General features: G+C 49.2%; 2 protein-coding genes across 7 annotated transcripts in view; one reads left to right on the top strand and one right to left on the bottom strand.

Annotated features, from left to right (window-relative positions):
• Positions 1-4697: 4697 nt before the first annotated feature.
• On the bottom strand, positions 4698-19389 carry inhbaa (inhibin subunit beta Aa). Of its 2 annotated transcripts, XM_008402141.2 has the most exons (3): positions 15546-19389; positions 14605-15290; positions 4698-7094 (listed from the first exon to the last, which is right to left on the bottom strand). In XM_008402141.2, exons 2-3 carry the CDS (start codon positions 15116-15118, stop codon positions 6307-6309), a joined length of 1302 nt encoding a protein of 433 aa, XP_008400363.1. In that variant the 5' UTR covers positions 15119-15290; positions 15546-19389; the 3' UTR covers positions 4698-6306. The 2 variants fall into 2 exon arrangements, with proteins under 2 accessions (XP_008400363.1, XP_008400361.1); XM_008402139.2 differs by lacking the exon at positions 15546-19389 and having other exon boundaries at positions 14605-15538.
• LOC103460133 (NACHT, LRR and PYD domains-containing protein 12-like) overlaps positions 9635-26132 on the top strand; it is a 37491-nt gene continuing 20993 nt past the window's right edge. For 2 of the 5 annotated variants that reach the window (XM_017303173.1, XM_017303174.1), the window contains exons 1-2: positions 20066-25320; positions 25436-26030. The gene's annotated coding sequence lies outside the window, so the exon portion shown is untranslated. Of the gene's footprint in view, positions 12422-20065; positions 25321-25435; positions 26031-26132 lie in introns of those variants that run through there. The other 3 variants (XM_017303171.1, XM_017303169.1, XM_017303170.1) reach the window with 3 other exon arrangements.

Below are 26132 nucleotides of genomic sequence, written 5' to 3'. Positions count from 1 at the left end.
AGAACCTGGTTGGGACCCGAACCCAGAACCTGGTTGGGACCCGAACCCAGAACCTGGTTGGGATCTGAACCCAGAACCTGGTTGGTCTGTGAGTCTGGATGATGCCATGAATTTACTGAAAGTGACACAGAACAGATTTGGACTCTGCTGACCTGCTGTGGCGTTTGGGCCGCACTTGGAAGAACTCACTATAAAGTCATCATATAATCAGATTGAAGATGCAATATTAGCAGAAACGAGTCGTGATTACGGGAGAAGCCGTCATCAGTCTGAGGCTCTTTGCTAGAAATGGAAACAACCGTTTCAAAGTTCAGCTACTGATGATGATTTAAAAGTGATTTATCTGTAAAGCTTCACCAGATGCTCGTCGTTCCTCATATTTGCATCATTTAATCTGATGAAACTGCTGCACAGTTCCCCCAACACTACGTTATTCCCTTTCCCAGCCTGGTGGTGGCGCTCCGTCAGGCTAACCTTCACTGCAGGCGGCGCCCCCTAGGGAGGGTGTGGGTTCATGATGGGTCAGGGTTCAGCTCCAACCCAGACTTGTCACTGTCGGGTTGAAAGGTCAATGAATGCAGGTTTCCATGGTGACGAGGTGGAGCACCTGTCTGCAGACGCTCTGGTGGTTGCAGGTCCATGTAGCCAGAACCAGAACCATCCGGACCCGTTCTCAGCTGCCTCTGAGTGCAGAGCTGGCGTGCTGGTGGGCCTTACTGGTTTGGAACCAGTGTGTTAGCGCTGCGCCCTGGTGTTGCCTGCTGGGGTTACTGGTGAATAATTAGCGGCTGGATGGCGACGCGGCGCTTCCAGGGAAAACCAGCAGGCGGTTTGCGGTCCGGGTCCACTGATGTGGCAACCGGTCTGAGCCGAGCAGCAGATAAGAACTCCCAGCTGAGACCTCATTAATGCCTCAGACGAGCGTTTAGACACGCAGCGCGTCGCAGCAGCAGCCCGTAAACCAGCTGCATGCTGGGAAGCTGCACGGCCAAACCGCTGACCTCAAACCAGGCCTGCTGACCTGAGACGGCTTCTGCGGGCTGGAATAAACCCGGTCGGGCCTCATTTACATTTTATTCAGCGATTAACATAACTGCTGAGGAGAAGCGGGTCCTGCAGACATTCCTGCGCCGGCGGTGGAAACCGAGGCTTCCTGACTGCAGCGAGGCCGCCGCACGCAGCACCGGTTCTTCACTGGTTCTGGTTCTGGGCTCAGTGGGAACACTGGGCGCGCTCAGAACGCTCAGCTTCACGTCTGCAGAGGAGATCAGCATCAAACGGAGCAGGTTCTGTTGTCTGAACCGGAACCACTGAGAGCCTGATGGTGTTTCTGTACAAACATCAATCAGCTGCTGATCAATACAGATCAATAAGACGGCGTCCATGTTCAGTCTGCCATATTTAGTCCAGACTGCTCTGATTCTCCAAACTGAAAAACTGAAATGAGTCACTGCATGTGAATTTTAGACTAAACAAACTTTGTGAACTAAACATTGGTGCCTGTTATTCATTTCCAAGAAGGTTTTAAAACTTTTCCTGCTAAATTTGTACAAAAGTTGCTCATAGTTTACATTCGAAGAGACGAAAAGGTCGAAACGTTTACAGTAAACCAAAGAGTCGTAAACCAGCTTCGTCTTTTTCTGCTGGCAGCTTCAAGGCTGAGTTTCATATTTAAACCAAACGTTGGTCATGAAGCTGAATCTGCTTCCAAATCACCTTTGAGTTAATAACTGTTCGTGTGATTGAACGAGGTTTTCACGCTTCCTGTTTGTTTTCCACTTCCTGTTGATACGATTGAGCTCTGCTGCCACCTGCTGACTGGAGGCCACACCAGCTCCTCGCCCCTCAGGGTGGCTCCAGTATGAGAGAGGTTCTGGTCTAAGCTGAGACGGTTTGTTCAGAACCGGACCAGAACCAGCTGGTTCAGCCACTGAAGCTGATTTTAACCAGCAGGACGGCTCTGGTTAGAGGTCAGAGGTCATTCCCTGTGCCCTCTGGGATGCTGCTCGGTCTGAACCGTCAGCGGTTTTACTGAGACGTTGTCGGGTTCAGAACTGATTCTGATGAAACTGACGGTTCTGACCGTTCTCTCTGACTGGAGCGGCACTGAAACCAGTTGAGCCTCCAAATGTTTGTCCAAACTTCCCGGGTCGGCGTTCCCACCTGCCGGATTTTCCCAGCAGCCTCTGATCCTGCAGGGGAAATGGCTGAGCTGTCACACCCTGCGTACTGTAAGCTAACCCTCACAGGCTGTCATTTGTGATAATTGGCCTCAGTGATTTTATTCCTGCGCAAATCGTCCATGTCTGTAATTTGTCAAGAAAAACATCCGCGTTAAATTACCCGAAGTGCTTTCATTAGCAGCATCGGATCGTCTCCACCCACTCCTCTCATGTTTGTCATCACAGTAGCCACCTCTACGGTTAATGAGCAGCAGCTTTTTAGGAGACAAAACGAGCTCGTTAACGACAGAAAACACTCTGACCTGCTGCTGGTTTAACTGGCCAGAGATCATCTCCTGCAGCTGAATGGCTTTAATTAAACATAATGGAGGAGATGTTTGCTGTAAACGGGCCGCCGTGTCACGTGTCTGGAGGAAAAACTGGAAAACACTTTGCAGCTGACTCTGTCCTCTCTGTAAGTAAGAAGAGAGCAGCTGAAGAGCTTTAAAGCTTATAAATGTAGAAAGCTTCTGATGACGGAACAGGAAGTTTCTCTCCACCATGGAGGGAAACGAGCATCCAGATGAGGGAGCGGCGTCAACATGTGGCTGCTGATCGTATTCGCTGTCATGGATTCAGCAATCAGTGGCACACCGCTAGCCAAAAGCTAGCAATGCTAACGCAAAACAAAAATGTTTTCAAAGCTAGCAAACATGCTAAAGCGCCAAATATTAGCGACTTAGCGGAAGCGTAGCCACCACTGATGGAGGCCAAAATGGCCGTCGTGACGGACGCCATGTCAACGATATGAAACTGTTTCACTAAGGCATCGTTTCATCTCCACCTCATGCTTCCCCACCCTGGATCACCTTGTTTCAGGTGAACCACCTGCCTCGACTCTTCAGAATAAAAGCCCGTTGAGTGACCAGCTGATCAGTTAAAATGAAGCTGAAGGTTTCATGTTGGGAGCCTCCCAGCGTTCCCAGTTCGGCCGACTGGAGGTCTGTCCTGCTTGATGTGGTTTTGTTGAGTCATCCCAGTTCGGTCCTGTCATTACGGCTAACGGCTCGGAGCTAAACTCGCCTGCAAACCGAGTCTGAAGTTTAATCACTGACCTCATCTGTTCCCACAGCAGCAGCCCCCACTTTCCTTACCGTCATCCCAGAATGAAAACAGTTTTATTCCCGTTTCCTCCCAGATCATGACCTCATGCAGCAGCAGGCTGACGGGTCTGGCTGCCGTTCGCTGGGGTTTCCTGGGATCCAGCTGGAGGTTTACAGGCTCTGACTCATTCAGGGACGGCATGGAAAACACAAGTTTGAAATCTCATTACCATGTTTCCACTGAGGAACAGCAGAAACGACCCGGCCTGTTCAGACGCTCGTCTGGTTCTTGACGCCAGCAGAACCGACTCGCTGGCTGAGGCCTGTAGACGTGAGATTCCTCTGAGCTTCATGCGCTGATGTCTGGAGGAAGGTGAACTTCAGCTGGTTAGAATATGACCTTTGACCCCTCCCAGGTTGATGGGCAGCAACAGTTTCAGCTCTGATGTCACTGATGATGTCTGAGAGTGAAACTGAAGATCTGAGCTGCATGTTGAATATCTGACGGTTAATCAGTCGGAGTGACTCTGGTGTGTTTCCAGTATGTGAGAAGACGGCTGTGCACTGCAGCACAGCAGCATGCTCAGCCGTTCCTCTGAGAGCTCAGAGTTTATCTCCTGCAGGATTCCAGAGTGTAAATCCTCCAGCCTGTATCTGATTATTCACGTTCTGACTTCCCTCAGAGCTGCCAAGCCTCCAGCAGCTCTGAAGTTAAACAGAGCAGAGCGGAGGAGCGGCGGGGCTTCAGCCGACCTTTGACCTCTCTCTCAAACCGTCAGGCCTTTAATGAAGCTGCTGAGGGAGCGAAGCCCCGACTGGAGCCGCTCCAGCATTCTGAACCGTCACCGCGTCACGTTTTGAAACGTGTGTGACAGAGAAACCTTCACTCTGCTGCAAACGCTGGGAAAACTGTGTGTGTGTGTGTGTGTGCGTGTGTGAGGACAGAAAACAGCAGCCTGCTTCCTTTGTGTACATCCTTCAGACTTTAATAGTGAAGCCTAAACCAAAGAACAAAGAATACTGTAAAATAAATAAGAATAAAAAATGCCACAAGCACGTTTCATTTACAACAAAGCAAAGCAACATACTGGAGTCTGGCTTCCATATATACAGAATAAAAAATATACTTTTTATTCTTTGTCCACTCTTGTTCAGTGTCAGTATTTATATTATTCTTACTTTTATATAAAAAGAACAGCATCTAAACACGTACAGCCATGTTCTACTAACTTGCTCTTTTTTTAGCACTGATATTAATTTGAGTCCGTAAACATGGAGGAACTCAAACACGGTGAAACCAGGAGCTTCTTTAAACCTTCAGCACTGAGCTGCTCCCTCAACGTGGAACCAGGAGAACAGCATTGTGGGAAATGGAGTTTTTAATGTGCAGGGCAGCAGAGACAAACATGATCTGTAGGAATTCGATAGCTTCCAGAAACTACATGAGTTTGAAATTAAAGACATGGATTAACATCAGTTATTGACCTTTGCACACAGTTTTCTGATTTCTGAAGGTTTGATCTTAATGAATCCGAAGGTCAGACGGACTCTTTGGTGTTGGAACAGGAAGATTTCATCTGTTTTCTGCTCTGGGTTTAATTTACGACAGACCAAAACCATTTTCTGCTTTGGGTCTGAATGATCACAGGAAGTCTGTCCATCCAGAAAAATTCATCTGCAACATGAACAACGGCATGAATCCTAAACACTAACATCTCCTTCAGATGAACACTTTAATAATTCCCATTAAATTCTGAGGATCAGGATTAGACTGAACCTTATGGATCTGATGATGATTCACTTTTGGTCTGATGAACTGAACTGATTTGGTTCTGGAACCAGAATCAGTTCAGTTTCTCATAAAGTGCCTTCAGATGATCAGACGTAACGTTTAACATGAATAAAATGTTTTTATTTCTAGAGGAAACAAAGAACCAATCAGACGTCCTGTAGGGAACTTTAACCCCGTCAGGTTTGTTTTTATGGATCTGATCCGATGCGTTACAGAACCGACCCGGCTCGTCGTTCTGTAGGCTGGAGTCTCTCAGGTGAAACCAAACGGATGTTTTCTTCCCAGCAGGTCATTAAACTTGCAGCTTTAAATGTTACGGTAGCTTGAAATGGTTTGACCTCTCAGAGGGACCCATAAGGTCCACAACCAGAAGGTTTCTCCCTCCGAGTCCAACATTTTCTCCTCTAATGACCTAAAAATGTTTTATTAATGATCAAAGAGGATTAATTTGATCTCCAGGGGAATCATTTGAATTAACGTCGCGTTTCACTGGTTCCCAACGCAGCAGGGACCAATCAGAAGCCTTGAACCGTGACATGTGACCTGTTGACCTCTGACCTGAACTCAAGTCGCTATAGTGCAAAAAATAACACGTTTGTAACGCTTCTTAAACATGAAAAAACTGAAAAATAACACAAAATATTAACAAGAATAACATTAATATTATTAATATACTTACTAACAATAATAAAATTAATAATAACATCAACATGGTTACCATGGTAACGTAAAGAAGTGTTTGGTTCCAGCAGCCGAGCCAACTTGTTTCGTTCAAGTATCTCTCAACACACACACACACACACACACACACACACACACACACACACACACACACACACACACACACACACACACACACACACACACACACACACTCCACGATGTACACTTCGACAGAGTAAAGGTGTCTCCGCTCCAGAAGCAGATCAGGACAGGAAACAAGTTGCATAGTTTGAGATCTTTTTGTTTGCAGTTTTTCAGGCGCCTCGTCTCTCTGAAGTCCCACTGGTGCAGCGGTTCCTGAACGCCACATAAATACGCCTCGCTCCCTCCGTTTGTAACAAAAATATATTAGATATTCATTTGTTTTTCTTTTTCCTGGTTTTTCAGAAAGTGCCATCGAGACTCTGGCTGAGTTTGACTCAGCAAGTCTGGAGACGAGTTTCCGTCCCAGAGAGCGACCCGGAGGACGGCGGGCGCTGCCGCCTCCTCCGGCCCGGTTCGGTCCGTCCCGTTCGGGTCCGAGTGTTTACGAGCAGCCGCACTCCTCCACGATCATGTCCTTGATGTCCTTCTTGATGATCTTCTGCTCCTCGTTGTAGTAGAGCATGGACATGGCGCGTAGCCGGGTGGGCACGCAGCACGACCGCAGGTTCTGGAAGGGGGTGTAGCCCCGCATGCGGTAGTGGCTGATGACGGTGGAGTGGAAGGACAGCGTGGAGCCCGCGATGCTCGCCACGTGGGACGGGCACTCGCCCTCGCAGTAGTTGGCGTGGTAACCGGACGGCGCGATGATCCAGTCGCTCCAGCCGATGTCCTTGAAGTTGACGTAGAACTGCCTCTTGCAGCAGACCCTCACCTTCCCGTCGCACTCCAGGCCGCGCTTCCTGCGCCGCCGCGCGTCGCCTCCGTCGCCCTGCCGCACCACGGCCATGAGGAAGGGCCGGTGGGACTGCTCCCTCTGGTTGCCGCCGGAGACCAGGACGAGCGTGGCGCCGGAGTCGCTGCAGAGCGGGCAGGACACCCGCAGGCTCAGCGCGCTGCTCCGCCGGCTCTCCAGCAGCGCCTGCACCGCCGCGGACACCGGGAAGGTGTGCCAGCCGCTGCGCCGCGTGTCCACCGTCTTCTCAGCCAGCAGGACCTCGTCCTGCGGCGGGCCGAGGCGTCCGCGCTGCTGGAACAGGCGGATGGTGACTTTGGCTCGGCTGCGGTTGGTTTTGGCCAAGCGGAGGAAGAGCCAGACGTTGGCCTGCTCCACCAGGGACATGTCGCCTCCATCCTTGGACAGGACGAAGTTCACCAGGCCCTGGGACTCACCTGGAGACACAGGGAGAGGACAGGTTAGGTCACCTGCTCTGCTCTCTGATTGGCTGGCAGGTCAGATCAGCCCAATGAGACTTCCTGACCACCAACCAGAGAGTCATGCAGAGATTCTTTAAATCATCATCACCTTCAAAAACGAAGGAAAAACGTGACGAAAATGAGTTTTACACCCCAAACTACTGGCTGCCATGACAGCAAACACAGAGATCGGTGTGTGTGAGCCACATCATACACACACACACACACACACACACACACAGAGAGACACACACACACACACACAGAGACACACACACACACACACACAGAGACACACACTCCCCGCTGACTCAGCAGCAGCGATTGGAGCTTCTGGAGTTGGAGGTTTTTATAGCAGCTAATGGTTCCCACCAGGACCTGCGTGGTCATCCTGCTGCCGGGTCTGACGGTGAGACGGCTCCGAACCTCCAGAACCAGCGGGGGGGGGGGGGCGTGAAAACCTCCAGAGGACTTTAACTATGACGAAAACACGGATTCCTCCTAGAAAGCTCTTCGTTCAGGAGTTTCTCCTTCAGAAATCGGTTCTGAGTTGTTCCTCCCTACAGTCACAGCAGCAGGTCCAGGCTGGTGAAAGGCTTCCTGGACCTTTGCTCTCATCGCCTCCGTCTCTGGTCTGGGTCGATGTTTGGGTGCTGACAAGCTGCATCGGGTTTCCACTCTGTGGGTTTTACGGCTGCTGTTCCTCTGGTTGCTCACATGTGGTGCAGCTTTATGTTTCCTGGCAGCCTGGAGGCCGGAGCGCGACTCCCAGCCTGCTCTGCCTCGTGGGCAACGCAGCGCGCCAGTCACGACTTCAGAGTTTATGAATGTCAGCAGCAGCGATGCTCAGTTAGACGGTGTGAATGGGCGACGTGTGTGTGTGTGTGTGTGTGTGTGTGTGTGTGTGTGTGTGTGTGTGTGTGTGTGTGGAGGCGGGCAGCGATTCCATTAGAGCGTCTTAAGAGACGTTTGGAGGCGATTATCTCACTTAGATCATCATCACCTCCAGGAGACAGAACCTGTCTGTTCATTCATCCTTTCTGAGGACCGGCTGTACTGGACTGGGCCACAGAACCGGCCGGTTCTGGTTCCAGACACTGCCTCTTCTTCTACTTGGCTAAAACCTGCGGGTTTGGATCACTTTACAGAAGAAGCTCAGTGTGGTCCGATCCATCTTTCAGAACCAAAGGAAGGAGCAAGAACCGAGTCAGACGGCTCGGTTCAGGATACCAGAACCAACAGAACCGCTCATCCACCTGGAACAGGAGGAGCTGAAGCCCAACAGGAAGAATCTGGACCTTCATTAAGCCCCGCCCACTTTAAAACAAGATGGATGATTGTCATCATATTTTAATCGGAGATCAGGTTTAATGCAGATGTTCTGGTTCCATCAGAACCGGTTCTACCAACGGGGAGAAACTCCAGCTGGCTTTTCTTCTGCTGGCAGAACCAAGAAGTTCGTCTCTGAAGCGAGAAGCAAATAAAAATCCATCTGATGATGAAAACCCATCGCAGCTTGGCAGACGAGTCGATCTGAACACTTTTCATTTTTTCTCATGAACTTCTGCTCCGGCTTTAATGAAAACAATCTGCAGAATGCATCCCATAATTGTCCGTCGCTGTGGGGAATGTTGAAGCCGCTCCAGATGCAGATTCTGAGGGTTGTTCCTGTTGAGTTGTTAAAATTATCTGCGGCTCGTTGTGAGAACATTTACGACCAAAACAAACATAAAAATCTGAAGTTCTGACACAAAGTTGGACCCCAGCAGACGGGAATATATCGGGGTTCTGGATGCGCTGGGCCGACCTGCGGCGGGTCCGAGTTCAGGACGAGGAAGAAATTCACCAGGTCCACTCAGCGGAGGACAGAACCGAGCTGGACCGGCAGGATCCTGCAGGTTCTGACTCATTCAGCTCACACCCAGTCTGGACCCCAAAACCCCACTAAACCCGCCAAACTAAAAGCATCAAGTAACTCAGATTTCTGATTGTTTTTAGACCACTAAACGCCACATTTTTATAATTTGTGCTAAAATGTTCTGGTTTCTCTCATTAAACATTGAAGTTGACCACTATGAAGGTCAAAGTTCACCTCTGACCTCCATCAGCTGCTGCTGATGTCTTCAGTCTGTTGATGTTGGATGAATCCTCGTCACGACATCCTGCATCTTCCGTCCAACTGAGGATTTTATATCGACTTCTGTTCTTCATAGTAACTATGAGCTGTTAATATGAACTATAGTAACTCCATAGTAACTTCATAGTAACGCCATAGTAACTCTATAATAACTCCATAGTAACTCTATAGTAACTCCATAGTAACGCTATAGTAACGCCGTAGTAACTTCATAGTAACTTCATAGTAACGCCGTAGTAACTCCATAGTAACGCCGTAGTAACTTCATAGTAACTCCATAGTAACGCCGTAGTAACTTCATAGTAACGCCATAGTAACGCCGTAGTAACTTCATAGTAACTCCATAGTAACGCCATAGTAACTTCATAGTAACTCCATAGTAACGCCATAGTAACGCCATAGTAACCATATTTATGTCTCGCCAGTGTTTTCCCAAACCATGACTAGAACACTGCTAACCTTAACCAACATTTATTTTCAGTTCAGGTTGTTTCTGCAGCACCAATCAGAACATTGATGTCTGGAGGCTCTTTACCAAAAGTCTTTTCAGTTCATCTAATGCTGTTTTAGTTCAGTTAATAATTAAAAGTAGTTTAAAACGTTTTTATCCAAGTGATTCACTGAAAATCGGTTTAATTTGTAGAGCAGAACTGAGGAAATGAGGATCAGGAACATTTTTCCCCTCGACATTAAATGGTGACGTCCAAATGTCCAGATTCAACACGACCAGAACCAGAGCGGTTCTGTCTCAGAATCCTGCCCAGATGTTCTGCAGAGATTCAGAACTGCTTAGAACCACAAACCCAGATCAGAGTTCTGGTTCCTGACCAGGTTCACCTGGAGCCACCGACACCATCCCCTCCAGAACGCAAGAACCTGCTGGTTCTGCTGGGTGCCAGTTCGGCCTGGTTTGAAACCAGTGGGATCTGTTTTTACTGGCGGTTCTGGAATCGGTTCCATGTGCGGACTGCCGGGTGTGAACAGCGCCGGCTGTTAGAGCCACATAAAACCGAGCCGTAAAACGGTTCCAGCAGCCGGATCCGGCTTCAGACGGCAGGGAGCCGGTCCAAACCGACCTCAGCTGCTGCGCTTCCCCGTCACGCTGACAGAACGATCGGACCGGAGCCTCTCAGCTTTGCAGATTTCAGAACCAGGAAGCAGAGGTGATGAGGAAAAAGACGTCAGGAGAAACTGCAGATCATCTGATTCCTGAGGAAACGTTTCAAAGGTCCACAGAGATGTGAAGGTCAATAAATGGACCCAAATCCTGGAGAACAGGAACCATCTGGACTCACGGTAACAACCTGATCATGCGACCAGATCAGCTCAGGTATAACCAGGTGAAGCTGCTCGGTCAGCTGAACTCCTGCACAGGTTACTGACAAACACAGTCGGTTCTCTTTGTCACTTTAAACTCCTGTTCACTGCAAAAATATAAAATCTTACCAAGTATTTTGGGTCAAGTTTCCAGAGCAGATGTCTCAGTTTGGCCTTGTTTAAAGCTCCTTAAAGTTTTAACTCAATAATTCCTTAAAATTGATTATTAAGTTTTATTTCCACTGGCTGAATATTTAAGATTTTGTTTTTCAGTGCAGGATCTACTTCCAGCGGTGGATGAATCGATTCGTGTTCCGTGTCAGCGGGTCTGCTCCCAATCTGCAGCTGTTTACTATGGAGTGACTCATCTGTCCACACAGAGCATCTCTGTCACACATCAAAGCCGAGCCAAATGAGGTGATGGGAGCCGCAGCGGCCGACCCAAAACGCCAACCGCTCCGGACACCACCGTAAACACGCCCTGAACGCACCACGGACACGACTGTAAACACGCCCTGAACGCACCACGGACACCACCTTACATAGGCCCTGAACGCACCACGGAAACGACCGTAAACACGCCCTGAACGCACCACGGACATGATCTTAAACACAAACTGAACGCGCCACGGAAACGACCGTCAACACGCCACGAACGCGCCCTGAACACGACTGTAGAGAGGAGAACCAGATGACAAACGGAGAGAAAACATGACAGAACAAGAATAAACAAAACAGAACCAGAACCAAACAAGGGTATAGCAGCAGAACCGCACCGGACAGATGTTCATGTCGTCCAATCAGCGGCGGCCGTGCGGCTCCCTGTGGCCGTCAGAGGTCAGTGAAGTGACCCTGAGCTGGTGGCGGCGCTGCCAGAATAGACCCAACAAAGACGGGTTTATTCTGCGGGCCGAGCAGCGAGGGGTAGGCCGGGGTTAGCGCGCGGAGCAGGCGGATGAAAGTGCTGTCAGGAATGTCGCTAATGATGTGTTCAATTAAGTTCAATTAGCCTAATTGTCCTCTGTGTGTGGTGAGGGACGGGGAGAAGCGGGAAGATAAACAGGGACGGACTCTAAACAGAGGACAGGAAAAAACAGAGGACAGATGGACATTGTCCCCGAGCTGCTAAACAGAGGTTGACACTTGGTCTCCGCCAAGAACCCAGTCATCCCTGCGCTCCCGTTCCCGCCATCTCCACGGCCCAAAATAATTACTGCGCTCCCTGAATGCACCGCTTCTTTCCCAGGAGGCCGCAGGGCCAGCTGGTACGGAAAGCTCATATGCATTTAATGGATGCGCTCTGCAGGCTGGGAGAGTTTACTGGACCGCTGGTTTCCATCAGAGATCTTCTACGGAGACAGATGCTCCTTTTCAACCCAGTGGTAAAGTGGGCGGGGCTAAATCCTGGATCAGTAAAGTTCAGATATTCCTGCTTTAAACGCTTCAGTGTTAAACAAAGTGACAGCTGCTGTCGCCTCGTCAGGTAGCTAAGCTAGTGTTAGCTCACCAAGCTATCGCTCAACGCTGTGACAAAAACACCGACACCTAGTGGCCAGTTTGGAATTACATGTTTATATTTAGCAGACCAGGTGTTTTTGTTGGAAACTTTTTAATAACGTTTCTGCTGTTGACTTTTATTATCATCTTATTGTCATCTGTGGTTCCGTATTTCATCTCTTCATAAATAACCATAGAAAATACGTTTAATTCAGCTTTTCTACGTCCTCTAATATGTTCCTTTGTTTTCTTCACCAGTGGTTCTAATTCCTGGACCGGTCCGCTAGCTGATTCAACGATCCACTTTTTGACTCCTGATCCAGTCAGAGCAACTCGGAGGCGCCCCCTGCTGGTAGGTGTTATTTACCGGAGGAAACTTTCTTCTTCCTTTGAACTAGAATTTATATTTAATCTGAGATTAGATCATCTCTGTCATAATTCATCTGAAATTAGACTCAGGGATGTGAAACATTATTCAACTCATGGTTGAAGCCTTAAGCTTTAATTAGATCTAATTATTTTATTTGATTTAGTATTTTTTATTTTGTGAGCATTTCTGGATCCTCTTGATGTGGCAGAAAATATTTTCCAGGTCAGAATGAAGAATCGTGAGTCAAAGCTTCAAAGAGTCTGAGCTGATGGCCTCATTAGCGCCAAACCTACAGTCTAAACTCAGGCATTAAAAGGGAATCTGCTCCCAGAGGAACGCCATTAAACGACGAGTCGGATTGCTGTAGTTTGTTTGGAAACCAGATCTGCTGCAGCAGAACCTCGGCTGCTTCTCTTTCATGAGGGAAAACGTTGGAGCTGCTTTGTGATCGAATCATTCTCAGCTCGACACAAATGTAAATACTTCATCTGCAATGTGCCTCTTCTTACGTTGGATGGGAAAATTGCTTCAAGATGTTGACTATAAAGCGCGCTCTGGCTAACCACAAGTGTTTTTAGCTGCATCCCACAACTTCTCTGCAGCGGCAGCAACATGAAACGTGTTAAATTCCTGCTCAGACGCTCAGTCAGGCGTTCACATGACAACCCCCAGATAAAAGCCCAATAAACCCGAGCCAGAGGACCGGGCCGGTACCGTCGCCCGGGTTCTGGTAGCACCAAAACCTCCCAGATTCTGCTGACTGAGAGGAACTTTCTGGGGCCGTTTAACGATGATATTCAGGGTTTACTGGCGGAGAAAAGAGCCGTAAACGGCTGACCAGAGAACAAACCGACAGAATCCAGTCAGAACCGAGCCAGACCAGGTCCAAAGCAACGACTGCTCCTCCATCAGAGGCGCAGAAGGACAGAACCCTTCAGACTCCTGGATCAGAGCCTGACAGACACGATGCAGGGTTTAGTTCTTCTTTGGAATAAGTTTCAACATAAAATATAAATTAATTTATTTATATTGAGCTAATTTAGAACAGTGATGTTCTTTTTGGCAAACGAATCCAGTTCATCTCCAGAACCGTGTGATTCTGTCTGGTTCAGTCAACTGGGTCGGGTTTTGACGCAACGACTGGAGAAGAACGGACGTTCAAGGAAGATCTGGGTTTTGGTGCAGCAAGCACCTGGTGACAGTGGAGAGAAACAACTGACTGTTAACAGGAAGGAAACGTCCACCAGAACCAGAACCAGAGTGAGAGACCAGCTGGGGACCAACAACGCTGCCTGTGAGACGAAACTCTGGGTTAACCAGATGTGATGGGCTCCAGGAAGCGGCTCAGTGAACTTCTGATTGGTTCTGATCCAGACGGAGTTTCAGGCTGGACGCCGACCTGAACAAACCGTGCAGAGCCGGCGTGTGATTGGCTCTGGAACCGTGCAGAGCCGGCGTGTGATTGGCTCTGGAACCGTGCAGAGCCGGTGTGTGATTGGCTCTGGAACCGTGCAGAGCCGGCGTGTGATTGGGCGGCCCTGGGTGGCTGCCGAGCCGCCGTCTCGGTGAAGCTGCTCCGCTCAGCCTGTTTGCTCAGATCCGCTTCATAAAAATCTTTTCCATCTGCTGCTCCAGACTCTCGCCTACAGAAACCCAAACTGCTGCAGCAGATCCAGAGTCCCGCCCACACGGTGCCGCCGCTGACAGGTGAGCCGCCGCAGCAGGTAAACTCACATCCATCTGCTTTAACAACCCAACTGGACCTTCAGAACCGGGTCCCAACCTGGCTCAACTTCAGGCGCTGTGACCCGTCACTGACCCGGATTCAAAGGTGTTAAACTGCTGTTAAAATGGGCGAAGCGTGCCCTGCAGCTGGTCTGCAGGTTAAAGGTGACAAAGCCATGATTAACACCTGACCTGCCCCCCCCCCGAAACCCCCCCACTGTCACCGACTGTCAGGAAAACAAACGGACCAGAACCGGCGGCGCCGCCCAAATCCCTGCTGACTGTCGGCAGATAACGAGGTATTCTCTGAGAGCAGCAGGGGGCCGTTACTGACGGATCAGCTGGGCGAGTGCAGGTGGACCCGCCGCCGCTGCAGTGTTTACTCACACACACACACACACACATACACACACACTCCCTCTGAGTGACTCCAGACTCACCAGCCTCGGCGAAGGTGATGATCTCCGTCGTCTCCGGCGCGTCGCCGCCGCCGTCTCCCGCCCGAGCTCCGGCCGCCGTCGCCGCTCCTCCCCCCTTGCCTCCCCTCCCTCGCGCCTCCTCCTCCCCCTCGATCTGCACGCTGCCGTCCTCGGCCACTCGCCCCACGTGCAGCTTGCGCAGCGCGTTGAGCAGCGCGGCGCGCGGCACGGGCCGGGTGATGTTGGGCCGGGCCTGCAGGTGGAGCATGTTGAGGATGTGCCTCTTCACCGCCTCCACCACGTCCTGCTGCGCCGCCTTCTCCTCCTCATACGCCGGCGAGTCGCCGTCCGCCGCCGGCCCGTCGCCGCGCCTCATCCGGGCCAGGGCGCAGGACGGGCAGTGGGCGTTGGAGGCGTCCGGCAGCGACTGCAGCGTCAGGGACAGCGGCCTGGAGGCCAGGTCCGCTGAGGATCCACCGCCCTGGACCAGAACCAGAACCAGAAGGGCCCAGCTGAGGAACGGTAACACCGACATGTTGCCACCAACCAGAGGGACAGGCAGAGGCCAAAAAGTCCAAAAGTCGATGAAAATTGAGTCCAGAGGAAGAGTTCCTGTGCTCGGTCCTGCTGCCTTCGTCTCTTTCTCAGAAGTTTGGAAGCTGAAAGTTGAGCTCGGCTCACAGTCCACCTGCCAAACGAGGGAAAAACTGCAAAGGAACGAGAGAGAAAACAACGGCAAGGGAGAAAATGAGTAATCCTTTTCTTTTTGTCAGGGACAGATGGCTGCAAAATGTGGAGGCGTCATGAAAGAAAGAAAGAGAAGAAATAAGAAAACAAGAAGAGCAGAAACTGAATGGATGAAGCAAAGCGGCAGGACGGAGGCTGTTCCCGGGGTGAATCTCTGCAGTGTGTTAGAGAGGACTAAGTTATCCCAGATGAAGGGAGTTCCTCTCTCTCTTTACCTCTGCTGCTCCCTCCCTCTCTCGCTCCGTCAGAGTTGAGTGCGCTCGCTGGCTCACCAGTTGAATGGTTTTTATCGGAGTGGGCCGGTCTCTTTCTGCTGCGACTCTCTGAGCCTCCTACCATAAGTACAGCTGCCTCCTCCCTCTCTCTCCGCCTCCCTCTCCGCGGTGACGCACCGCTCTTTTCCCCGCTCACATCCACCCTGCAGCCGGCTGGGAGTGAGTGAGGGTTAAAACTCGGCTGAACCGTGACTCTTCCCTCCATCTGCTGAGCGTCTATCAGGCAGCCAGTGTTTGGTCTGGTGGCTCTCGGCTCCAGTCAACGCGCCGTCATCGTCTCGTCTCGGGGCGAGAAGGTAACGGATCAGCTAGCGGGTCCAGAACCCTCCTGGATGTGATGTCATAGCCGTATGAGCTGAGCGCGCTCAGACGGTTTGTCCTGTCAGTGATGAAAGCCAGAACTGGACCTTGAATCATAAACCTCTGCTGGTCCGATGTTCTGGATGAGGAGGAACAGTTCTTCATTCTCCTGAACGAAACTCTGACCCAAATGACCAGAGCGGGACTGACCCGGCTGCTGCAGCCAACGGCAGATAGATGAACAGGATCCAAAACCTTTTACAAGTTGCTCTGATTGAAACGTCTGAAGATCTTCTGGTTTCATTTCCACTACAGACGTCGTCATCGTTCCTCTTACACTAAATAAAAATGATAAAACCTTGAGCTAAAACTCAGGAGTTTAATAAACAGATCAGGTTTTTACCAGTTAAACGTTTTGACCAAAACCTCCAGACTGGGTTTTACAGCTGGTTTCAAAGGTGTCCTGTTTGTTTCTAAAGTCCGTAACGGCCTCGCTCCCATCACCTGAACCTCCAAGTCTTCCTGTACCTGGGAGATCCAGCAGGTCGTCACATCAGCTGCTGCCGTTTCCTCCAAGGCCTTCGACCTTCGACCTTCACTCAATGATCCAAGAGTCTACATAAAACATTCTCCTCATTTCTACCGTTGGATTCTGTTGTTCTCTCTTCCTTGATTGGACCATTGCTGGCTGTTACTAAACGTTTATAAACCAATCAGTGCTGAGACGCCGGTCCGTGTTGCTGGCGTTCCCGGGTTTCCTGTTGGCTCTGTGCCGAGTCCGGTTCTTCCGGTCCGTGATGCTGGCGTTCCCGGGTTTCCTGTTGGCTCTGTGCCGAGTCGGTTCTTCCGGTCCGTGATGCTGGCGTTCCCGGGTTTCCTGTTGGCTCTGTGCTGAGTCCGCGGTTCTGGATGTGGGACAGATTTCAGCTCTGAGGTTTTTCCAGGCGGATGTGAAGGGAGACGGGCGTAAGCCAGAAAACACGAGGAAGGTGTGACCAGGATTAGGAACCTGAAGGTGGAGAGGAGCAGAGTCCTTCAGCGGGTTCTGGTCCAGATGGGCCAAACAGAATCTCTAAAGGGTTTCCTGGTTTGGGTCAGAGGTCGTAGCCTTTTCTGAATCTATTTAAAGGTTCCTGTTGAGATGAAATCATTTAGCTTGTGGAAAGTTTCCAGATCTCCACTGAATCAGGTTTGGTGACTCTGACATGAAGCATCTCCGTTTGGTCTGACGGCCCATAAGCGGTGAAACATCCTCTCCATGAACACGTCGGGTTTGTTTGGATTTTAATCACCCTGATCTCCAGTAATCCCAGTCATTACCTGCCTCCTGCTCCCACAGCTTCCTGCTGGATTTCTGTGTCATCRTTTGTTTGGTTGAGAAACGATCCTGAAAAAACATCCAGAGTTATTTTAGTGGATAGGAAGAGCCGGCTGGGTCATCCAGGGGGAGTTTCTCTGGGAAATCATCCAAACTGGTTCAGGAGAAACTTACAGCAAACGTATCTGCCATGTTCTAAAGTATTTACACTCTGGGGCGTAATGAGGGATTCATTTATTTAAAGTGATAAATAAAACGGATCCCTTGGTGAAGCAGATGGGATGTAGCTCTGCGCCTCCAAGAGGAACAGTAAAGAGTTAAAAGTTCGGCCAGAATCAGATGGATCCAATCAGGGAACAACAAAAGCAGCTGAAGTTACTCTGTGATTAAAAGTGATATTGGACCCAGTGGTGGTTGCAGACTGGAGCTGGTGACATCAGGCGGAGCGAGGACGCGGGATCTGCTGGAGCCGAGTCACATGGAGGAAGCGGAGACGCGGCGCTGCAGCTTCCGGCTGAGATCAGACGTCTGGGATTCTCCCTGCGCCGCTCTGACATCAGCAGCTGTGGGGAAAGTGTGTGAGCCGTGAGTGGGACGCTTGTTTTTCATGGAACCTGGCTGAGTGAGCTCATCGCCGCGCTCTTGCCTTATAAAGCCTCTGCAGGGCGGATTGTTGGTGCGAGCGTGTCTGGGCCGGTAGCTGCTTTAAATAACTAACCACCTTCCAGTCATGAACCTTTCATACAGCCGGCGGCCGCTGAGGCACTCCGCTCAGGAATCAGCCCGCGGGCATGAAAAGGCGCATCGGGACAGACGGCTCACAAACCACACTGCTTCATTTAGACGTCTGCTGGAGACGCTTAAATGTTTCCAAAGACACCAAACATGTCAGGGAGGATTTGGAGGAGATGGATGTGAAATGATGCTGCAGTCATGCAGAAGTTCCTCCAACATGCTGCAGACGTCTCCAGCCATGAGAACCGTCCCGCCTGGCTAAATATTTCAGCGCCGGGAGGCGGAGGCCGATCGTCTCCTTCCTCCGACTGCCTGCCTGATTGTTTGTTTTGTTGGCAGATCCTCAGCCCTGCTCTCCACTTCGCTGGGTGTCACTTTCTGTAAACCTCTTCAGCGTGTGTGTGTGTGTGTGTGTGTGTGTGTGTGTGTGTGTGTGTGTGTGTGTGTGTGTGTGTGTGTGTGTGCGCGCCGTGGTAAATAAACTGATGGCCAGAGCGCTCGCCTGCTCCACCTAGTGGCCAGCAGCCGCCACAACCCCTCCGAGGTCTGCAGAGTCGCTTCCTTCACCAGTCGCCCTGGCCTGACGGTAGCCATGGCAACCACGTTTCCATCCTGGAGGTCCAATGAGACGAGGAGTCTGTTCAGTTTGCCTGACTGGAACAGATTAAAACCAGAACGGACCCTGAAGCCTCGCCGTGATTCACTCAGGTTCTCCTCATCATTTATCTTCTTCCTGCCACTTTAAGGTTTTAATCCGGAAATATCTGATTATTGTCAGATTTTCAGTTTTCAGACCAGAAACCAACATGAAGAACCACAGAACCTTTTAACAAACCGATCATAGAGCGTTGTCAGAGGAACAACAAAGTAATTTCTTAAATATGAATCATGAATGTGGCCCACATCTGAACGGCCCGGTTCTGATCGTTTCACCGTCTCTTTTTATCAGCTTCCTTCACCTGGTTCTGATCCGGTGACCGTCCTGTCGCTCTCGGCAGCTTGAACATCCATCCGCAGACGGCGGCGGCCATCTTTACTGCCGTGAACGGAGCAGGACGGCTGGCTCTTGTTCTGCGGGTCGATTTGGAGGCGCTGCCCCCAACATGAGATAAATATCAGCTGTTATCCAAGACTGAGCATCAAGATCTGCTGTGAGAACAGAAAATAAAGAGAACTGGCCCAGCAGAACTTTCTGGGTCCGAAGAAGAGAGTACCAAGGGAATTAAGGTTCTGTTGGATTCCCAGCAGGTCCGAGTCCCAACAGAACCACCAATGTGTCTCATGGCTTCATCTGGCTCCAACAGCAGATCCAAACTGGGAACCGAGACATTCTGACTGGTTCTGATCACTTTGGAAAAGAGTTCTGGAAAAGATTCGACTCAAAAATGTAAAACCATAAATTCTTAAAGGTCCAAAAAGTTTGAGATAGAAAGTCAATGCAGGCGGGGGGGTGGGTGTTAGTGTTAGAGTGTGTGTGTGTGTGTCTGTGCATGTGTGTGTGTGTGTTAGTGTGTGTTAGATTGTGTGTGTGTGTGTGTGTTAGATTGTGTGTGTGTGTGTGTGTTAGATTGTGTGTGTGTGTGTGTGTGTGTTAGATTGTGTGTGTGTGTGTGTGTTAGATTGTGTGTGTGTGTGTGTGTGTGTGTGTGTTAGATTGTGTGTGTGTGTGTGTGTGTGTTTCATTGATGTGGTTGTCCAACACCCAGCCAGCCAATCAGAGGGCAGAAGTTTCTTTGCTGGTTGAGTTCAAAGGTCGTTGGATCCTGAAAATAGAAGCGGTGAGGATGCTGCTCTCTGATTGGCTGCTGGTTTAACCCTTTCATGTGGTTGGCTCTGGCTGCTTCCAGCCTCAGCAGGAGGAAGTTTGTGAAACATCAGCTTTGATTCATGTTTCATCTGCGTTTGATCCTGTCAGTTTTCAGCAAAGTGACCCAAACAGAAACCCTGAGCAGCTGCAGCGGCGTTCGCTCTTCAAAGCTCTGGTTCTGGTCCAGACGCGGCCCGGACTCACAGCTCTGACGGGTCCAGGTGTTGGGCTGACTCAGGCTCTGCTGCGCACTCGGCCCGGATCAAAGGCTGCGTGTTCAACAAGCTGTGAATCAGGACCTCCAGCGCCTCACCGCAGGGAGCCGCTGACTCGGCGGCTCCCGGTCCAACATGGAGGCTTTCCTCCGTCTCCGTGTTTCACCTCTCCTGACGTAGGAGCTCAGACCGTTCAGCTGATTTCAGCCCAACAGGACCGTGACTGAAGGTTAGCAACGCCCTCCAGGTCCAAGCGGTTCTTCTCAGGCTGAGGCTGTGACCTCTGACCCCACTGGAATCTGAGCCGATGTTTCTGTGGTGAAGCAGCTCCGACCCGACCCGCTCAGTGGAAACGGATTCTCTGTGTTGGTTTGACCCCAGCGGGTTGCCGTTAAAACCATTAGCCTGTATGCTGGTGGACACCCAGAGCTCCCAGTAGCGCAGCAGCAGTTGGTCTTTATTCACCAGATCAGATTCAGCCGAGTCCTGCCTGGATGAATTACCCGGCTGAACGTTTAAAACCTCCTGAGTTCTGCTGATTCAGACTCCTGCTTTCAATTATCAGGACTCTGAAGCACTTTGACCTCCTGCGCCTTCATCCTGGACGGATCGCTGAAGCTTCTGGGTTAACGTCTCGTTTGGTCTGATGGTCACAAACTGGACAGTGAAGCTAAACAGCTCTCGCTTCAGCTGGTGTCTGTTAAACTGGATTATCTTCCATCCATCACTACAAGTTACAGAGTCGAGACAAAGTAGCTCCTAAAACTCCTGCAGGATTTAAAGCCTGTGATTTGACTTCAACTGAAAGAAGAGACGAAATGTTGACCTGTTGACCAGATGAAGAGCCTCGATCAGCAAGTCAGGCTGATCGAGGGCTTCAGAAACAGGATCGTCGTTACCTGAGACTTCCTGCTGGTCTTCATCTCCCTGAACAAGCTTAAAACTGAACAAAACATCTAAAAAATAGTCCTGAAAGAATCACCTCTTAGGGAGTTGAAGCGTAGAAAACAGAAGATGTTACATCAGTTGTTGGATTTGATGAGGATCAACCAGCTGGTTAGAGGAGAATCGGTCCATCAGACCTTCCTCTTCCTCCCAATCTGACAGATTAAAACCTGCTGTGGTGATATTTTCTCATTTTAGATATAGAAGTTAAATGTCTCGTGTTTTAATCATATCTGTTCTGTAACAGTGCTGCACCGCAGGTTTTAGCTTTGGTGTGAACATTTCTGCTAATCCACTAACAGCTGAGCTATATTTGCTAACTTTGAAAAGGCTTAGCACATGTATCTTATGCTAAGCTAATTTACCAGATAAATTCAAAATGCTTATTTACTGAATAAAGTTCAACATCTGTGTTGAAGAATTGCTCTTTTGTTTACATTCATCCTCTTATTTTGAAGGGGGTAAAGGCTGTCTGTTCCCTCTCATGTTCTTCGCCTGTGATGTTTATTCAGTACCCAGAATGCATTGCTGCATGCTTTCTGACAGAAGCTCTTCTGTTTTCAATCAGGAAAAATCAGCAGCAGAGTTGGCAAAACTCACCAACTGTAAACTGGAACATGGTGGGAGTCTGCACGGTTGAATTCAGCACTTTAGCATTAGCTCCTGCTAAATACGGTGTCGCTATAGCACATTAGCATTAGCACAACTAATGTTTATGTTCTTTACAGTCCAATGGCTGCTGGACTTTGGCACCAGCTCCCAATAAGGATAAGCAGCTAAAAGACGATGGATGGGTTCTCTGGTGCTGACCGTCTGCTTGGACTGGACCAACAGAACCAAAGAACCCGGTGAGTCCGGTTCCTGTAGCAGCTTCAGGCTCGTTTCCCTCATCATTTAACTGAAGGAAGAAAACTTGAGCTTCATCTTCTGAACATTTAGACGATCTGGTCTGAAACATTTCCACTGGAGTTTAACTTTCAGGTTTTAAATCTTTTTAAGAATCATAACAGTCTTGATGGAGCCTCTGTGGCTGAGAGACGAGACAGAAAACGATGAAGGGCAGGAGACCGCCGCCATGAAAGAAGAGCTCTGAGCTTCCTGCTGCGTAAATAAAGACGTTATTTTATATTCCAGTCATTCTGGTCCTGAATAAACAGGGAGGATCTACAGGCTGCTGCCGACACATCAGACTCACAGTTAATGCAGATCAGAGCAGGATCCATCGTTGTTCCTGGACATGAAGCCTTTCAAGGTCACAAAGTGCTGAAAACCGCCGCAGGATCTGGATAAATCCTGACTGTTTACGTTGGGACCACCTCAATTCCTGTCAGGCTGCTGACCAACGGCTCGGCCTTCATGGGAGGAGGCCGGCCCTGTGGGGTCAGAGGTCACTTCACACAGACTCATGCAGCGACGCGTCCGAGTGTAAACATTAGAGTCCCAAACAGAAACACTGAAATATGAATGAGACGGCAGCATAAACAAACCAAAGAAGAAGCTTCTTCCTCACATCAGGCGGCAGGACGAGCCGCGGCGTGACGCCGGCCTGCCTGCTCATCCTGCCACTGGAGCGCTTCGGGTTGAATTCCTCAGGTAAGAACTAAACCTTCACACGTTTTATCTGACCTTTATTAAATGCATAAGTTCTCAGCAGGCTGAGATTCAGGAACGGCTCTGCTGCAGACGACCTTCATGAACAATATTTATGTTCTCAGAAGCTCCATCAAGAAACAAAGACGGCGTCAGAGTTTATCAGGAGGTTTTCCTTCAACACAACGGAGGAAGGGAAGGTTTTTTACATTTATTAAACTCATGAGAATCAATTCATTCTATCAGTAGAATAAAACAGAAATATTACTAAAAAGTTGTAAAACTGAGAAAAAGTCATTTTAAAAAGCTCTGCTAGTCGGCAGGCTCTGAGGTTCATGTGGTTGTTTCTGAAAAATCATTTAAAGGATGATAATCTGATGTGTTAAAGTATTTATCTGTAAAACTGACACTAAACGTTTACACAGCACTCAACACTATGCATTATGATGCAGTTTTTTGTGAGTTCTCATAAAATTACTACTTTCTGTATTAATATAAATGATTTTATTTTTAATAAACATCTCTGATCCTGGCCTTAGTACTCTGATGTATCTTAAAGCTTCAGAAATTTGACCTAGTTAAACATCATGTCTGTTTAAACCTGGTCTGCAGGTTGTGTGACATCAGCAGGAGGGTCAAAGGTCATGGTTTCCTCCATCCAGCTTCAGCTCTGCCGTTTCTAAAGCCATGAATAACTGAACTACAGGAGGCTGGAATGTTTTATTTTTAAAAGTTTTAGTGGCTCTAATGGCCTTTAATTGAGGTCAGAGAGTATAGGGGAAGATGTGTCAAAGGTCACCAGGCCAGGACTCGAACCCGCAGCACTTTCCCGCGATTCCCAGGTAAAATGTTGCTGAGATGAGTGAAGGATTGTTTTGTCTGTTTCACTGAAGCCGTTCTGGGAAACCAGCCGACCGCAGAGTGAGTTTGGGCCAAGCAGCCGGTCCAACATGACGGGCAGCGAGGGAGGAGCAGGAAACGCACAGGGAGAGGAAACCAGGAGCTGAACCCTGTGGGTTCACCGCCGGGCCGGGAGGGAGAGGTCACAGAGCCGGGCCGGTCCAAACATCCAGCCGGACTCTGCTCCTGACAAAACCTCAGAAAACAGCTTTAATACAAACAGCCACAAGGTTCTGATTCCAGGTCCATTCCGAGTCCGTCGGCCTGGTTACAGTGTGTCGGCTGGTTCAGGTTTCTGAGGAAGCCGGTTCTGATCCAAATGGGTTCATTTCATCTGAAAAGGAGCAGCAGAGGAAGAGAGGTGGTCACGTTTTCCTCCATCAGACGCAGCAAAGACTCACTGCAGGACGACTGCACCTGGCTGGGATCTTCACCTGTCACCTTCTTCATCAGCCTCATCATCATCATCAGTTCTCTGAACCTCTATCTGTTCTTTGTGTTTCCTGTTTCCTCCAGGTTAATCTCTGTCTTCCTGCTCTCTGTTTTCCTGTCTCTTTTCCATCCTTGGCTTCTCTCTCTCCCTCCGTCTCTCCCTCGTTAGCGGGTCTCATCCCTCACTGTTGTCGTTCTCCTGCGCAAGATGACGAAGGAAGCGGCGGAGAGGATGCTTCTGATCTCCTCGGCTTTTTGAAGTTCTGTCGTCTGTTTTCTCTCTTTAACTCTCTTTGTGCATCATCTTCCCCCAGAGTGTGTGTTTGTGTGTGAATGTGTCGCCTCTTCTGTCTCTGAAGAGCTCTGAGTGCTTTATGTAACACACACACACACACACACACACACACACGGTGTGTTAAAGGGACCCAGAGCTGAACCTGAATCTCACCTGAGCTGCAAGCGGAGTCAGAACTCTGAAAGTCCTCTGAAGGACACAGCGTCCTCTCAAACTCTGCGTCCCACACGAGGACGTCCTCACAGCCAACCGTCCAGAGATGCAGGATCAAACACGCTTCATCTTCTTCTACTTCCTGTCTTGTTTCCAGGCTGAAGTCTCCAGATAATTTGATATATGAGGGTAAAACTGCTCAAGGACTCCTGAACATGGCAGTGAAATCTGTAAACATACAGAGGATCCACGTTTTACCGCTGAAACAAAGGAGCAGAAACAAAAACTTTATTACTGAAAGATGAAGATTCTTTGGCTCCAAAGGGTTAAATCTTTGTTTCTCATTCTGTATTAAATGTTTAATTTGATGAAGTTTCTCCTGAGCTTTCTGTGTGTTGCAGGTTTTGTGTTCAGATGGATCTGCTGCAGTGGGACTGAAACCATCTGATCATTTGTGATGTTCTGATACTTTCACCTACCGAACCAGAACCTTCCAGAACATCGTCTCATAGAGACTCTGTTTTATTTCCTTCTTTTCTGCCTCGTTTCAGTTTGCAGCTGAAATAAGAAGCTAATTTTTTTCATCATTACATTAAATTAAGTGAAACTGAAGCAAAAATTTGTGGGATTTGGTTCATAAAGTCAGAATCTGATCGATTCAGAGACAAACTTTTATTAGGAAAGTTTTATTTGTGAATATTTCTGATTATTGTTTCTGTGCTCAAATGTTCCAGAACCAGAACCAGCAGTTCTTCCCTAGGCGATCCAGCTGCGTTCTTCCTCACCTCTGTGTTTTCATTTGAACTCTCCGTTTTAATGGAGCAGCCGTAAATATAAATCAGGTGTTTTATTTCGGACTCGGATGGATGAACAGTCCTGTCAGTGCTGGGAAGCCGGCGGTCCAATCCGACTGCATCGATGCACGAGGACCGTCAGAGACGGTCCTGACCTGATCTGACTGCAGAGCCGGGTCCAAAGATCTGCTGTCGGCTCCGTAATCCTCCAGCCATGCGAACCGGCTCAGGGTGGGTCACATACTTTCCTAAATGTTTTCACCTGGAGATCTGAGGCAGGAGCGTCCGCCAAGCTGAAACCATCAAATATAAATCTGTCGTGTTTATCCCAAACCTTTATTTACAGCTCCCAGGTTCTGCTGCTCGGTGCCGTCAGCAGAACCTTTCTAAGCCACTTCCAGCTGCAGGAAGTCATTCTGGGTTTCTCCTGCAGCAGAGAGAGCAACAGGAAGCTGCCGTGTGTTTGAATGGGACAGCCTGATGACGGGATGTCCAGCTTGTGACGCCGTCCACTGAAGGACAACAACGCTCTCACTTTCTGGGAAATAAACCTGGAGAAGTTCAGCTTTGGGAAGCTGACTCTGCATTAGTCAGAGTCTGAGAAAGAGATTCTGTTAGAAAAGTTTAAAGTGATTTATGCTGAAACATAATCACCTGACTCATAGTTATTACAGCAATTTGATGATGGGAAAGAGAGGATGTTCTTCATCCTGACTGAAACTGAAGCAGAGGAACGTTTGGGTCAGTACAGAACCAGAACTGGATCGGACAGAAAGCTCTGTGGAAAACATTTAGTAATATTTCTATTGGTGGAAACACAAATAGCCTTGAACTCAACTGAAACATTTGATTCATCACTTCGTCCCTCTAGGTTCAGGTCAAAGGCAGTTTGGTTGTCATGTTGACGTCCCAGACCTGTGATGTTCAGGATGTGACTGAAGGTAAAACCTGCAGCTGAACAGGAATCTAGAGAGTTTCTCCTACTTTTGGTTCATCATTTCCTAATATGACCTTTTGACCCCGGTCTGTGTTTCCTTTTTCAG

The sequence above is a fragment of the Poecilia reticulata genome, unplaced genomic scaffold, assembly GCF_000633615.1.
Source record: "Poecilia reticulata strain Guanapo unplaced genomic scaffold, Guppy_female_1.0+MT scaffold_190, whole genome shotgun sequence".
Classification (NCBI taxonomy): Eukaryota; Metazoa; Chordata; class Actinopteri; order Cyprinodontiformes; family Poeciliidae; genus Poecilia; species Poecilia reticulata.
The sequence above is the reverse complement of the archived record's forward strand: the minus strand, read 5'-3'. Positions and strand labels throughout refer to the sequence as shown.